This window comes from Delphinus delphis, chromosome 14 (genome assembly GCF_949987515.2).
Source record: "Delphinus delphis chromosome 14, mDelDel1.2, whole genome shotgun sequence".
NCBI classification, from domain to species: domain Eukaryota; kingdom Metazoa; phylum Chordata; class Mammalia; order Artiodactyla; family Delphinidae; genus Delphinus; species Delphinus delphis.
The window spans coordinates 31,472,046-31,487,185 of NC_082696.1; the positions used below are offsets into that span (position 1 = coordinate 31,472,046).

Below are 15,140 nucleotides of genomic sequence, written 5' to 3' on the forward strand. Positions count from 1 at the left end.
CAATTAAAGGCACACACGCAAACCTTACAGCCTTCACACAAACTATATGCTTCTTTAAACTGTAATAAAAATTGAGGCAGGTCACTTCCCATCGCTCATTCTGTTTTGTTTTGTTTTCAATTTTATCATTACTTGCTTAAAGCTAAAGTTTCCATACCACTGTACGCCAGGCTTGACACGTAAGTAATTTGGGACCATCATAATCTGAAGCCCGCCACGATTTAGGGAGCCATTATGCTAGCTTATTCTTCATATATATCTATACACATATATATGATATTTGAGGGAAAGTGTTTTTCTTTTGTTCTAGATGATTTCCTTTTATTCTTTTCTTTTGTTCATGAGTGTGTGTTTGGATATATTTCTTACAGTTATTTTTGAAGCCTCCATTAAGCACTTTTATTTTATTACCTCTAGAATTTATGTTTCCCTTCCTTTTCACTTCAGCCACCAGTGGTAAAAACAGAGATGGTAACAATTTCTGATGCCTCACAAAGGACAGAAATCTCCACCAAGGAAGTCCCTATTGTCCAAACTGAGACCAAAACCATCACATATGAGTCTCCACAGGTACAAAGTCTCTAGACTTGGACTGTTTGAGTTCTTTTTTACTTAGTCTTTCTGTTTTTGTTCTGTCTTCTCCTAGTTTATGTTTCTGACTTTGACGTAGCTTTTTATATCTCCATTTTATAACTACTTCAGCAACGTAACTTGCTACAATAAAATTGGTGACCCATTGATTATGGGGGGGAAGCATACATGTGATTTTTTAGGACAGGCAGTACCAATGTTGTTCTTATTATTCTTTTGAGCCATCTCTGGCTTGATGTATCCAGGAGTGTTTATGTACACTTGGGAAACAGATCATCTTACAAAGTTTGTTGGATCTGATTTAATTTATGGATTCGTAGGATTTAATTTAGGCTTTTATCCCCTCCTCCAACTCCACAAAGACAGAGCCATTCAACTCACTCTTGTTTACAGGTACACACATAATGCACACACACCTGTGCTTCTCCTCATGTGGGATTATTTTCTGAAAAACATATGTCGCCATTCTTATGTAAATATGATACTGTGCGTCTAAATAATGATCAGATTCGTGTGTTTGATTTTAGGTATTCACACATTGATTCTGTAAAGATTTGAAATATGATATTTAACCTTAAGGGTAACAAAAAAGGGGAAAGTAGTCATCATTTCGAAATGGAACCGTTTAGAAACTGGGACAACTCTTTTCTCAACTGAGAAATTTAGTGTTCTAGTAGGATTGTACCGTGGTGGAGGATGGCAGATTACTGTCCTCTCGAAATATTTTTTAAAGGTGTAATGCGTTTATGCGTGAAACATTCCTTAAAATCATTTTAGATATGCTCTCCGTAAATGTGCGTAGATCCCGCATAAGCACAAATAGGTTTCTTATGAACAGGTGTGGTAGGAGAGCGTGTACTCACGTGTTTCTGTTGTGGTAAGTGCCCTTGTAAAGAAGTAGAGATGCGTGACCCAAGTTCGAGAGATCTCCTCCTAACTTACAGTAAGAAAGACTCTGCACTTTCCAGTTATTTCCTGTCAGTGTCAGGAAACTGGAGGTAAATGTGTTTGACGATCTTAGCATAAACTCCTAGCCTATTAATGTGCTTCATTATTTCCCTTGGTAAACTCTAGAACTTTCTAGTATCAAAGTAAAGAAGTTAAACCCTATATAGACATCGTATAAGATTTATATATAAGCTATATATATACACACTTATATAGAGAGTGCGTGCACATGTGCGCACACGTGTGCATACGTATTGAAATACATGTAGCCGTGTATACGCACAAACTATTACGGGAACCATGTCATTAAAAAAAAATCTAGAGATAAGCAATTAACCAAATCGCTTAAGCTTAGTCTATCCTGGTCAGGTTCTGTTGCTTAGTAATCTGAGAAAACGTTTATTTTTACCCACCTGTGCTTAAAAAAACAACAAACTCAGCACTTCTGGTCACTGTGGAAACTTCTCTGCTTGGTTCTCTGCTTTCTTCTTCTAGCTTCTGTAAATGGCCCTCAGCCAGATTTTCTCACGACTCCCCTGTAGATCTCAGTCCCACCTTCTACGTGCATTCTTTGTTTTTTCTCTCTCTGCCCAGGGTTGGCTTCTCCATGTGCATTTAGCCCTTGACTTTACTCTGTTTATAAATGCCAGCCAGTCTCTGATCAGTAAATCACCACTACAGACATGCAGAGGATAGGCAGCTAGCGTCTTCTGCCGCCTCCTTAGGTCTTAAAAGCTGCATGTTCGATGGGGAGGGGTCTTCTCTGACAACGTAACGGAAGTTAAGCTTTGCTTTGTGTATTCCCCCCAACTCTTCAAAGATTGATGGCGGGGCTGGTGGTGACTCGGGCACATTACTGACTGCACAGACCGTCACATCCGAGTCCGTGTCGACGACGACAACCACACACATCACCAAGGTAAAGCAATCCAGGGGAATGTACACTGCCAACAAAATCTTTTCTGAATGGTTTCTTTGTTCCTATTCACACTTCCAATTATTACGCACAGTGCCAGTGGAATAAAAATGCCTAGATTTAAAGTGTGCAAGAAACTGGGCTCCACTGACATTTGTATTTAAACCAAATCCAAATTGCAAATTTGTAAAGTACAAGGGGGTAAAAATATGTTCTAAATAGCTATACTTAAGACAGCTGTAGGAGCAGAGGGAACCTAATAAAATTGGAAGCCTAGCTTTGGTAAGTACAAGTCAGCTCTCCTGACTGAAGCAAGGAAGTGAAGACTGCCGTTGAAAATTTTCACCGAGTTGTTCAAATCATATACATTTCCCCCATTGATTTAAGATACTAGTGTGTCGATTTGGAGCATTTCTCCAGATCACTCTCTAAATGTTTAACACCTGATGACCAGCGATCCTCAAAGTGTGGTCTCTGCACTGTCAGCGGCAGTCTCACCCAGGGACTTGTTAGCAGTGTGAATACTGTGACCCCACTCTGGATCTTCTGAAACCCCAGGAGTGTTTAGGAAGCCCTCCACGTGATTCCAGTGCGTGACATGGTCATCACCTTTCTAATCCAGCATTATTTTCCAGTCGTTCCTTTTTGCTTCTGCTTCTCACGTTTGGTTAGTGCTTGAAGGTCTCAAATGTATCCCTTGTGCCCTCCTCACGCCACACTTCAACAACAAAAAAAATTTTGTGAATTAAAAAATGTCCCATAAGTGCAAGATGGTATTGGTGTTCATTTTAAAGCATATCAAGTTATTAAGACCTAATGATCTTAGTGATCAGCCTTGTTTCTTACGGTGAAGTGCGATACCTGTGACCGTGTGTAAATTTATCAGTGTTGTAGAGGTTGAGTGTGCACTTTCTCAGGACTGGGTGGTATTTGCTCATTGTTTAGAGTGTCACAGGCATATGATCTCTCAGCCTCTATCATGCCCCAGGCTTCTGTCACCTCGCTCCAAGCCAGTAACTCTGGAACTCTGTGGGCAGTTCACCCAGGAGCTCCTACCCCCGGGTCTCCTCACAGCCTTTGTTCAGCCACATTCCGTGTCCATGTCACAGCCACGTGCAGAATCAAATCAAACACTGGATGAAAATCTTTATATCGCCCTCACACATCTTACCTATCTTAAACCAAGTCCAAGTCTTCTTTTTTTTTTTATTATTGCACTAAACCAAATGAAGAAAATCACCAAATGGATCTGTATGATGCCAGTCAATTTCCCAAACCTAAACTAGATGCCTAAATTATTAGCATTCCTTATAAACTCTACATAAAACAAACAACTACTTCTCCTTTGCTCGCTTCTTTTCAAAAATTGGCCAATTGGAAGTGAAGAAACTCAGGAAACTGTAACGGAATGTTCCAGTGGAGTTGTTTGGATTAAATGGCATCTGTTGCATCTTAATCTCACCTGAATCTTGATAAGATAGTTTTTAAGGTTGCTTTCAGTTTAGGAGTGCTTACCGATGATGCTACACTTTGAACGATAGGATTCTCTATGGAGCTTAAAAATAAAGAAATTTCTAGAACATCAGTCTTCCCCACCCAGTGTGAATTGCTTAAGGATGATCGGAAGGTCTGGGTGTGCGCCATCTCTGTTTTCTCTGATTATGTGTAAACATGTTTTAGTGATTGCTAATCCTCCCCCCCTTCTGTTTCTTTATGACCTTTAGACTGTAAAAGGTGGAATATCTGAAACAAGAATTGAAAAGCGCATCGTGATCACGGGAGATGCAGATATTGATCACGACCAGGTAAAGACTTGAGCTTCTGGTTCTGAAACTGGCCGCGTTTATTTTCTAAGTTTCTGTCATCGTGTCATGTCCCTGTGTCAAACCGCTTCTCTCAGTACCTCCTTCCGAGATGAATGCACCTAAGCTTGGCATAAAGACCCTTCACAGTCTAGACACAGCCTGTCCTTTCAGCCTTCCTAGCACTGAATTAGCACAAAATGTGGGTGGTTTTTCATTTCACACTAGCTTTACACGCACCTTTGGCTCACAATAATCAAGAGGATTTTTGGCAACCGTCAGGCATTCACGTGGGCCTGGTTTAAAGGCAAGTCATCAGTTACTGACGAATAAATGGCAGTTAAACGACACTGGCTTCCAAAAAAATAAGGAAAGCCACTAAGTTTGACTTATGCCTGCTTTCAGGAACTTATCAGGTATTTTTTTATAGCATTAGAAAAGTTGGGCTATTCACTTCTAGATGTTTTCTCCTAGTTATTATTGAAGGATAGGAAAAGGTAGTATAAGGTCTCTTACAAAGTGAAAATTTATATGTATTCAGAAAAGATTTTTTAAAGAATTGTACTTCCATTCTACTGTTAAGCTGAACAGGTGACGAATGGAACCGCTGGAGACTTGGAGAGTAGCTTTAATTTTAGACTGCAGTCCCAAGTGATGATGAGAATTTTTTGTTCTGTTATTTTCTGAGTGATTTTAACTCAGCTCTAAAGGAGACCAAGCTCTTTTCCTTTTACAATAATTTGAAGAAATGGAAATGTTCAGTTGACCAAATGTTCAGTTGTCCTCAGCTGGGGAGTAGGAACAAATGATAGTCACCCAGCTTTGAACACAGAAATTTTAGAGAACAAAATTTCTCGTTTAAGAAAGACTTGCTGTAAGAAAGGCCAAACAGGAATAGATTTTCTTACATGCCTAAAAAGAAAATTACTGTTTTTTAAAACTCCTGTATATAGAATTTTACTTACATATTTCATAATTTTTTTTTTTTTTTTTTTTTTTTTTTTTTTTTGCGGTACGCGGGCCCCTCACTGTTGTGGCCTCTCCCGTTGTGGAGCACAGGCTCTGGACGCGCAGGCTCAGCGGCCATGGCTCACGGGCCCAGCCACTCCGCGGCATGTGGGATCCTCCCGGACCGGGGCACGAACCCATGTCCCTGCATCGGCAGGCGGACTGTCAACCACTGTGCCACCAGGGAAGCCCTCATAATGTATTTTTAAAAATTCCTTGACAGTTATTATAGGTTAAAAGTTTGCCCTGACTCTGAATTTTGACTTAGTAATAGAGCTTCCTAGTAGATGACTATACATGTGTCTGTTCACCACTAGAAAATGAATTACCTGTGTGGAAACCAAGCGTCTGGTTTCCTATGCAGAGGATTTATTCTACTTCTCTTCACTGGGACAGTTTTGAGTTGCTCTGACCTTAAGTTGGAGCAAACCATACGTATTCTTACTCTTTTTCCCTCTGGGACTCTTCGCTCAGCATTTATTGAATTTTTACAATGTGCTGGGCAGGAACCCACATACTTTGGCCTGATGGAAGGTGAAAATCGGGGTCCTCTCCCAGCCTTTGTTTCGTCTGCCCTCTGTCTCCACCAAACAAGGCCCTTTTAGGGTTTCAAATGCCACTTTTTCCCTTGAGGGGTTACTTGCAGGTTTTATTTTATGTGCATTCTTTGGTCCCGTTTTTCCTGAAAACTCGAATCTAGATAGTAATGCTTCTGAACAGCAGATATTAAAAACACAGTCTGAAACGTAAGTTCCAAAATAACACAAAATAACAAAATTCCTAACTCTCCCATTAGAAGAAAATCATGACGCTGCAGCTTTAGCTGTTGCTGTGAGGACGCACACCTTCAGCCCATTTTAAAACTGAAGTGGGGCGAGGGGGCGGGGGGAGGGATAAATTGGGAGTTTGGGATTAACAAGTGCACACACCGCTATGTATAAAATAGATAAACAACAAGGACCTACTGTATAGCACAGGGAACTATAGTCAATATCTTGTAATAACCTATAAGGGTAAAGAATCTGAAAAAGAATATGTATATGTATAACTGAATCACTTTGCTGTACACCTGAAACTAACACAACATTGTAAATCAACTATGATTAAAAAAAAAAAACAAAAAACCCAAAACTGAGGCCAGATATCCAAATGAAGAGAACAGATATTTACCTTTTTCATGTTTATTTATAAGATGTCATAAACGTTTTTGAGTAAATGTAATTGTGGCTTCTGGTATGCTTGTCACCAGGAGCTCATGATGAGTTCGCTTTCCCCTTAAAGCCTGTAAATGAGATGGTGGAGCTATTTAAAAGTAAAGGAGGGAAATTAGTTCCCTGCCACAAACTGATGTTGATCATGCAGTGACTTTAATGTCATTGACACCTTTTCAGTTCCTTGCCTACATTAAAAGAATTTTAATAGTGGAAGGAAACCCTTCATCTGAGCAGGATAGGAAAAGAAGGAATCTCTTTTGTGCTGGCAAATGAAAGAGGCTTTGCAGGTTCTACACCCGGTGCTAGTTGTGGCTCTCAGCTCCGTACCCGGGAGGCATAAACAACATGGAAAAGTGTATTTCTTTCTAATAAAATAACTTCTCAATTTGGCCGTGCGATGTGATAGTTTTCTCACAGTCTTTACTGTTCCCGCAGTGAATTAACATTTTACGGTATTTAATTACGTGTACCGATATTATGGAAGGAAAGGAACTAAGGGCAAACTGACTTCAAATATGTTTGAAGATGATAATAGCAGTTTTCCATTTTCCCTACTTTTCTGCTAATTAAAGCATGTTTCACGCCTGCTACCTTCCCTTGGGTATCATGTATGTTTCCTCTTTGACAGGTGCAGGGTTTAATGTAGGCAGGTCTTTGTAATGAACATAAATTCAAAGTAGCTGAGAAGTTGTTCTGTAGCCACGTTGGCTCCCATCAGAGCTGTCCTTTCTCAAATTGGATTCCAGAAACCAGCAGGGACTAGACCGTGTTGATTGTTCCAATCTCCCTCTTGCCTCTGAACGCAGACTTAGAGCCTCCCTGATGTACTTGGTCGCCTTCCCCACTCACACTGCAGTTAGTACACGGCAGCACTTGCTGTCCTGCTCTGAGACGAGGTCCCCACTCTGCTCCTGCCCACTGGGCTGCCTGCTCTCCCCACGTGGCAAGCAGTTGTGCTGATGCTTAAGTGGAAGCCTGGTCCCCTGTCTGATCCTCTCTTGTCCCAACACAGGTAGGTTGCCAGAGTTTGTTCCCCAGTGGAAATTTCAGCACCCTCAAGTGTCTTCCAAGCTTCTGAGTGAAAAGTCTTTGGCGTAAAAATAATTCTGGGGGGTAGTTTTATCTTTCTTTGTGGAATGCGGCTCAGGGCTTTGCTCAGTAACCTTCCAGCTGACAGAAATGATATTGCAAACAATAAATGCAGTTGTCCCCAAAGGCAGGTGACAACGCAGCAGGAAAATTGTGCTGCTTTTTTCAAATGTATGTTTTCCTTATGAGATACAGCAATCTCTCTCCTAGTAGGATTTCTTTTTTGTTTTCAGGTTCTTTCCTAGATTTTGAGTGTTGTTCCGTGTGGTTTTCTTTTACTTTTTCCCCCGAGACCTCTTTAAACATCTTTCCCTCTGAAAAACAGGATCTTTCCACTTTGCCATAATCCTTGTATACAGTTTACTTTCTGATCAAACTCAAGAGAAATCTTGTCTGCTTTCTCACAGCCTCATCCAGGAAAACGCCCATGAATCAGTGGAGGGGCAGCCCTCTCCTGCCCTGTAGCCCCCTGGCAGGATGGTCCTGAGGAAGACCCATTAACCTTTTTGCCTTCACTGTTTCCACCTGTAAAATAGGGAGCTGTATTTTATTATCTAAAAGATTAGTCTCTCTCTTTTCTTTAGCTTTACTGATTGTTTGTCGTCATTGTTGCTTGTGGTTTTAATTGTTCTGTGTCCTAGAAGCCAATAGATATTTTTCCTGCAACATCCCTCAAACAATTACTGAGAGCCTAAGAGGGCAAAGATGAGCAGAGCCTGGTCCTGCACTGTGAGTTTTTTTTTTTAAATTTTATTTATTTTAATTTTATATTTTTTAACATCTTTATTGGAGTATAATTGCTTTACAGTGGTGTGTTAGTTTCTGCTTTATAACAAAGTGAATCAGCTATACATATATCCCCATATCTTTTCCCTCTTGCGTCTCCCTCCCACCCATCCTATTCCACCCCTCTAGGTGGTCACAAAGCACCGAGCTGATCTCCCTGTGCTATGCGGCTGCTTCCCACTAGCTATCGATTTTACATTTGGTAATGTATATATGTCCATGCCACTCTCTCACTTCGTCCCAGCTTACCCTTCCCCTCCCTGTGTCCTCAAGTCCATTCTCTAGTAGGTCTGCATCTTTATTCCTGTCCTGCCCCTAGGTTCTTCATGACCATTTTTTTTCTTTTTGTTTTTTAGATTCCATATATATATATGTGTTAGCATACGGTATTTGTTTTTCTCTTTCTGACTTGCTTCACTCTGGATGACAGACTCTAGGTCCATACACCTCACTACAAATAACTCAATTTCGTTTCTTTTCATGGCTGAGTAATATTCCATTGTATATATGTGCCACATCTTCTTTATCCATTCATCTGTGGATGGACACTTAGGTTGCTTCCATGTCCTGGCTGTTGTAAATAGAGCTGCAATGAACATTGTGGTACATAGACTCTTTTTGAATTACGGTTTTCTCAGGGTATATGCCCAGTAGTGGAATTGCTGGTCGTGTGGTAGTTCTATTTTTAGTGTTATAAGGAAATTCCATACTGTTCTCCATAGTGGCTGTATCAATTTACATTCCCATCAACAGTGCAAGAGGGTTCCCTTTTCTCCGCACCCTCTCCAGCATTTATTGTTTGTAGATTTTTTGATGATGGCCATTCTGACTGGTGTGAGGTGATACCTCATTATATCATTGTAGTTTTGATTTGCATTCTCTAATGATTAATGATGTTGAGCATTCTTTCATGTGTTTGTTAGCAATCTGTATATCTTCTTTGGAGAGATGTCTGTTTAGGTCTTCTGCCCAGTTTTGGATTGGGTTGTTTGTTTTGTTGATATTGAGCTGCATGAGCTGCTTGTAAATTTTGGAGATAAATCCTTTATCAGTTGCTTCGTCTGCAAATATTTTCTCCCATTCTGAGGGTTTTCTTTTCATCTTGTTTATGGTTTCCTTTGCTGTGCAAAAGCTTTTTAGTTTTATTAGGTCCCATTTGTTTATTTTTGTTTTTATTTCCATTTCTCTAGGAGGTGGGTCAAAAAAGGATCTTGCTGTGATTTATGTCATAGAGTGTTCTGCCTATATTTTCCTCGAAGAGTTTGGTAGTGTCTGGCCTTACATTTAGGTCTCTAATCCATTTTGAGTTTATTTTTGTGTATGGTGTTAGGGAGTGTTCTAATTTTATTCTTTTACATGTAGCTCTCCAGTTTTCCCAGCACCACTTATTGAAGAGGCTGTCTTTTCTCCATTGTATATTCTTGCCTCCTTTACCAAAAATCAGGTGACCATATGTGCGTCGGTTTATCTCTGGGCTTTCTATCCTGTTCCATTGATCTATCTTTCTGTTTTTGTGCCAGTACCATACTGTCTTGATTACTGTAGCTTTGTAGTGTAGTCTGAAGTCTGGGAGCCTGATTCCTCCAGCTCCGTTTTTCTTTCTCAAGATTGCTTTGGCTATTCGGGGTCTTTGTGTTTCCATACAAATTGTGAAAATTTTTGTTCTAGTTCTGTGAAAAATGCCATTGGTAGTTTGATAGGGATTGCATTGAATCTGTAGATTGCTTTGGGTAGTGTAGTCATTTTCACAATGTGGATTCTTCCAATCCAAGAACATGGTATATCTCTCCATCTGTTTGTATCATCTTTAATTTCTTTCATGAGTGTCTTATAGTTTTCTGCATACAGGTCTTTTGTCTCCTTAGGTAGGTTTATTCCTAGGTATTTTATTCTTTTTGTTGCAGTGGTAAATGGGAGTGTTTCCTTAATTTCTCGTTCAGATTTTTCATCATTAGTGTATAGGAATGCCAGAGATTTCTTGCACCATGAGTTTTGAGGCAACTGGGTAATTTCAAGTATCACTCGAGTGTGGAGAGCATAAACCACCCTGGAGGCTTTACATCATTCCTTCAGTCCATACATCGAACCTTAACATTATCTTTATAATCTTAGCATAAGTCTCAGGTTGCAGATGAGAGTCCTAAGGTCAGAGAAGATCTGTTTTCTCCACGTCTCACAGTGCGTGCCAGGCTGAGTGGGATTCAGAGCCAGCGTGTTTCTCCTACATGTATCATTATTTGGCAGTGGACTGGAGAAATGGGAAACCTGGGGAAATGAGATGCATTCTCTTTTAGAAAAAGGAGCCCATTTCAAATCTCCTGCTTCCTCAAATAAAGCAGTGAAACTGTCTTGGCAGGAGGAGGGATGGATCCCAGGTGATGGCTATGCTCGTGTACAGCCATCCCAAGAAACAGCCTCTTCCTCTACTCACAGTGCTCTCTCCTGACCCCACAGGCGCTGGCCCAGGCCATCAGGGAAGCCAGGGAGCAGCACCCCGACATGTCGGTCACGAGGGTTGTGGTGCACAAAGAAACTGAGCTGGACGAGGGGGAAGAGTAAGGTAAGAGCCTCGTCATCGGGGCCTTTCTCATGACTTCTGTATTCCTGAACCTGCCGAGCGATGTGAAAGGCACGTCTGCATCATGGTGCCTGTCTCCTACAGTTCATCTGATCTTTCAGACTTTTTCATCTCCAAGTACATCTGCTCGGGTGACCTGTATATAGTTAATTATAAACTCTGTGGACCCACGGGCATCGTGTGGTGTTAATAACTGCCATGTATTGAGAGCCGCTAATAATCAACATTTATATGTTACTTTACTATTTGTAAAGAGCATTAATATAAGTTATCTCAGTGTTCACAAAGAGCCTGTTAGGAAGGTGCTATTGCTTTCATTTAGATGAGGGATTTTTGTCGTAGGGGCCCAAAGGGGAGATGAGTTAATCTTTTAAATGGAGACATTAAGAACTCTGTATCAGAGAAGGAACCATAAAGGCAAAGATTGCTTTGACTGTATAAAGAGGTAAAAATTTGAGCCAAACCAACAAAAACAAAAGTAAAAGGTAAGTGATAAAGTTCAACGTACCTGGCAGAGACAGGATTAATATCCTGAATATATTATATTAAGAAGCTCTTATGTGTCATCAGAAAATGTAAACACTTAAGTAGAAAACTGAGTAGAGGATTAAGCAAGTAAACCACGTAGAAACTAAGTGAATAATGAGCAAAAAGTATTCCGCCTCAGTATTGTTTACATCAGTACAAATGAAAAATTCACTGCTGAATCTGGCAAAGTGTATGTTTTTAGCCAGGGTCGGGGATGTGGGGGAGCGGGGAATATACTTATGCTGCTGTATCAATTAGTAGTATTTCCTGGAGGGCAACTTGGCAAAAACCCACGTCAGACGTGCTTACCGTTTAAACCACTGTGAGAAATTTATCTTAAATAATCAGAGACGGATACAAAGATTTACCTACAAGAGTATCACATGTTTATATATACTAGCAAGAAATTTGAAACAATCTAAATGGCCAGCAGTAGGGAGTGGTTATACATTATGCTGCTTCCATGGGATGGCGAAGTACATATAGCCTTTAAAAGTTGCGTTGAAGGGTTCTTAAACACTGAGTAAGTGTTCCTGATCATGTACGTATTAGGGTTTTAAAAAGCAGGTTTTATCACACAGCACATATACTTAATATTGCATTCTTGTTTTTAAAATGATCCGTACATTGGTCAGTTGATAGATAGATCCCCACTGGAGGGACTGGTCACATAACCCGTCTTCCTCCTTGTGGCAAGACTAAGCGCTCTCCCGTCGTAGGGCGTGAGGGGTCCTACCAGTGCACAGCCTCCCCTCTGACTTACTAACGTTTGCCAATCTGACAGATATGAAATGGCGTACAACCTAAGACATACGACATGTAACTTACTGCCATATAAATTTCTTGGTCATACAGATTCTTGATAGATTCTGGATACTAATCCTTTGTCAGTTTTATGTGTTCAGATATCTTTGTTTGTGGTTTGTCTTTTATTATCAATATAGGGCAGTATATTAATATATTGAATGTAGTATTTAATATGTAAATATAATTGAGTTATCAAGCATTTCTTTATGGCTTATGCTTTTTCCATATCCTGAGGTGTTAAAGGTATTTTCAATCTGGAAATTTTAATGTTGCCTTTCATGGATCAATCCTTAATCTATCAGAAATTTTTTCTGTGTGATTAGAAACAGTGATTTGTTTGTTTCCCGTATAAGTTCCAGCCCTGTTTACTGAAGAGCCCGTCCTTGCCCCGTCTAGTCTGCGGGTCAGATATCAAGTGCGTGGGTGTGTCTCTGAGCACATTCATTTCTATCAGTCTGTGTGTCTGTCCCTGCCCCAGTGCCATATAGCTTTAAAATGAGAATTGGTATCTAGGAGCACAACACTTCCCAGTTCTTTCTCTTCAAGAATGTCTTGGCTGTTCTGGGCTCCTTCTGTTACATATAAATTTCAGAATCAGAGTGTTAGGTTCTAAGATATCCTGTGGTATTTTGATTGGAATTGCATCTGCTCTGTAGCTCAGTATACTGAGAATTACGTCTTTATGATATTGTCTTCTTTTCCACAAATATTAACATCTTTCCATTTATATAGATCTTCTTTAATGTCTTTCAATAAAATTGTGTAATTTTTTTCCCCAGAAGTTGTTGCTGGCATAGGGAGATACAACTAACTTTTCAATACTGCTCTTATATCTAGCAACCTTACTCTTTATGTTTTAGATGATGTTTTCAACACAGGGTGTATAAAGGGCCTACGAGCAGAAATCATGTAAAGTTTTAGCACAAGCACAGCATCTGTTTTACCTGAATTAATGTGCTATGTTACATGCAAGTCTGAGAACATTCTTAGCTAGGAGTCAGAAGATCAAGTACTGTGTTTTAATCTTGCCAGATCTCAAACTATGGGACGTTGGGTAAGTCAGTGGGGCTGGTACAATCTACCTTTTCTGCTTATATATAATATGACAATGAATGGGAAAATTGAGTGTTGTACAAATGTAAAAATAATGCGTATTTCTCCTCTAAATTCTATGAATCAGTTACTTAATCAGGAATATGAGACAAAAATTAGTGACCACTAGCATTACCAGCACTTCACCTTCATTTGTGGTATTTTAATAAGCTTTAAAATAAATTAGTTATGTCATTGATTCTTAACACCTTATATTCATTTGTTCAGTGGACACACACACACACACACACACAGCCTTTGAAGTTTGCCTGTCTCGGAGGCCATCTTTTATAAGCAGCCTTGTTAAACAAATTTAGGAGGTTAAAGTGTAAATTCACGTGTAAGATGAGCAAACTGGATAAATTTGGAAAGATTCATTTATTCATTGAAAAATATTTAGCAAGTGCCACAGCATGCTAGGCCTGCTTAGGCAGTGAGGATTCGGATGGTCACATTGGTAGACAGCACAGTCCCGGTCCCCTTTCTCAGGAAGGATCCACTCCAGGAGGGGAGGTGTCAGTATTAACAAATAGAATGTAATTGCATATCTGATAAATGCTCCGAAGGAAATAATGTGAGATGAGAGAACCAGATGGGGGGCTTGAAGTGTTATCAATTTAACCTGTTACTTGAGAAATAGAATTTGAGTTGCAATCTGAAGGACAGATGGGAGCTACCTCAGTGTCTTCTCACAGTCATTTTAGCATCTCCGCTCCTGACTGGCCGCACTTGTTCTTGAAAAATTTCCTTTGCTGATGCCCGTCAGGGCTGGGAAGAATGTGTTTCCACTGTTTCAGCTACCCTCTGGCTGCCCTGCCAGAATCCCACAGAGGCAGCAGTGGCTCAAGGCAAAGAGCAGGACCAGGACGGTGTCCCAACGTCAGAAAAGAAGAAGAAAGAACTATTTGTGATGTATCGGTCCCGTCTCCCTTTTCGGGCGTGAAAAGCTCTCCTCCTGGTCTGACCTGACCTCTTCCTTTGGAGTAGCTCTGACCTCTTGATCAAGCATTGAGCGTGGCAGGCGGGGAAACAGAAAGACGGTCAAAGAACAATGTGCCGAGGACTGAAGTCCCGGTCTGCTTCCCCATGCTGGGCGGTTGCCAGCGGTGAGGCAGAGGGGCTGCGTGCAGCTCCACGAACAAGAAAACGCTTGGAGGAGCACTTGCCTTGATCTCTGTGTCGTTTTTATTTCGTCTTAAGGGCTACTCCCTCCTGCTATTTTATTCTGAATGCATATTTATGAGCCCTTGAGTGGACACAAAATGTTACTGACCTCGTCACCACTAGAATGGTGTCCCCGCTGGTCCTGATGAAAAGGTGGAAGAGCCCAGGCTTGGGGGTGTGGTCTGCGCGGCCCGAGAAGGAAGGAGCCCCAGCAGGGGGAATGTGCGACCCTGCTTCAGCTGGTGCCGTAAGCTCTGTGAACGCAGACTTCAGACGAGCCTCTCAGACTCCTGGAGTAATCATTGACGTTGCATGAAAAAGTGAAGGACGCCTCCTTTTCATCGGAAAGCAGTGAGCGGCCCAAGGATCACATGATGCAAGAGCAGCCTCTCACCCATTCACTCATTTTATTCCTTTTTGTCGTTACTGTTCATTATACAGGTATTATGGAAGTCTCATTAGGTATCATCTACTGTTTTACCACTGAGATTTCAAATCAAGGTCTGTACTCACAGACAATAAAGCAGTGGTAGCAGCATAGAGTCTCAAGTTTCATCAGAGGTTCTGGACTGAGTTTCGTGGGAACGAAAAGGCGAGATCTCTGAATCAGGATGGGG

At 40.8% G+C, this 15,140-nt stretch overlaps 1 protein-coding gene across 11 annotated transcripts in view; it reads left to right on the forward strand.

Annotated features, from left to right (window-relative positions):
- EPB41L2 (erythrocyte membrane protein band 4.1 like 2) overlaps positions 1–15,140 on the forward strand; it is a 214,652-nt gene that overhangs the window by 188,285 nt on the left and 11,227 nt on the right. For 10 of the 11 annotated variants that reach the window (XM_060029959.1, XM_060029961.1, XM_060029969.1 and 7 more), the window contains 4 exons: positions 448–570; positions 2,360–2,458; positions 4,180–4,260; positions 10,809–10,914. In XM_060029959.1, coding sequence (XP_059885942.1) covers positions 448–570; positions 2,360–2,458; positions 4,180–4,260; positions 10,809–10,913 — 408 coding nt within the window. In that variant the 3' untranslated portion in view covers position 10,914. The remainder of the gene's footprint in view (positions 1–447; positions 571–2,359; positions 2,459–4,179; positions 4,261–10,808; positions 10,915–15,140) is intronic. The other variant, XM_060029968.1, reaches the window with a different exon arrangement.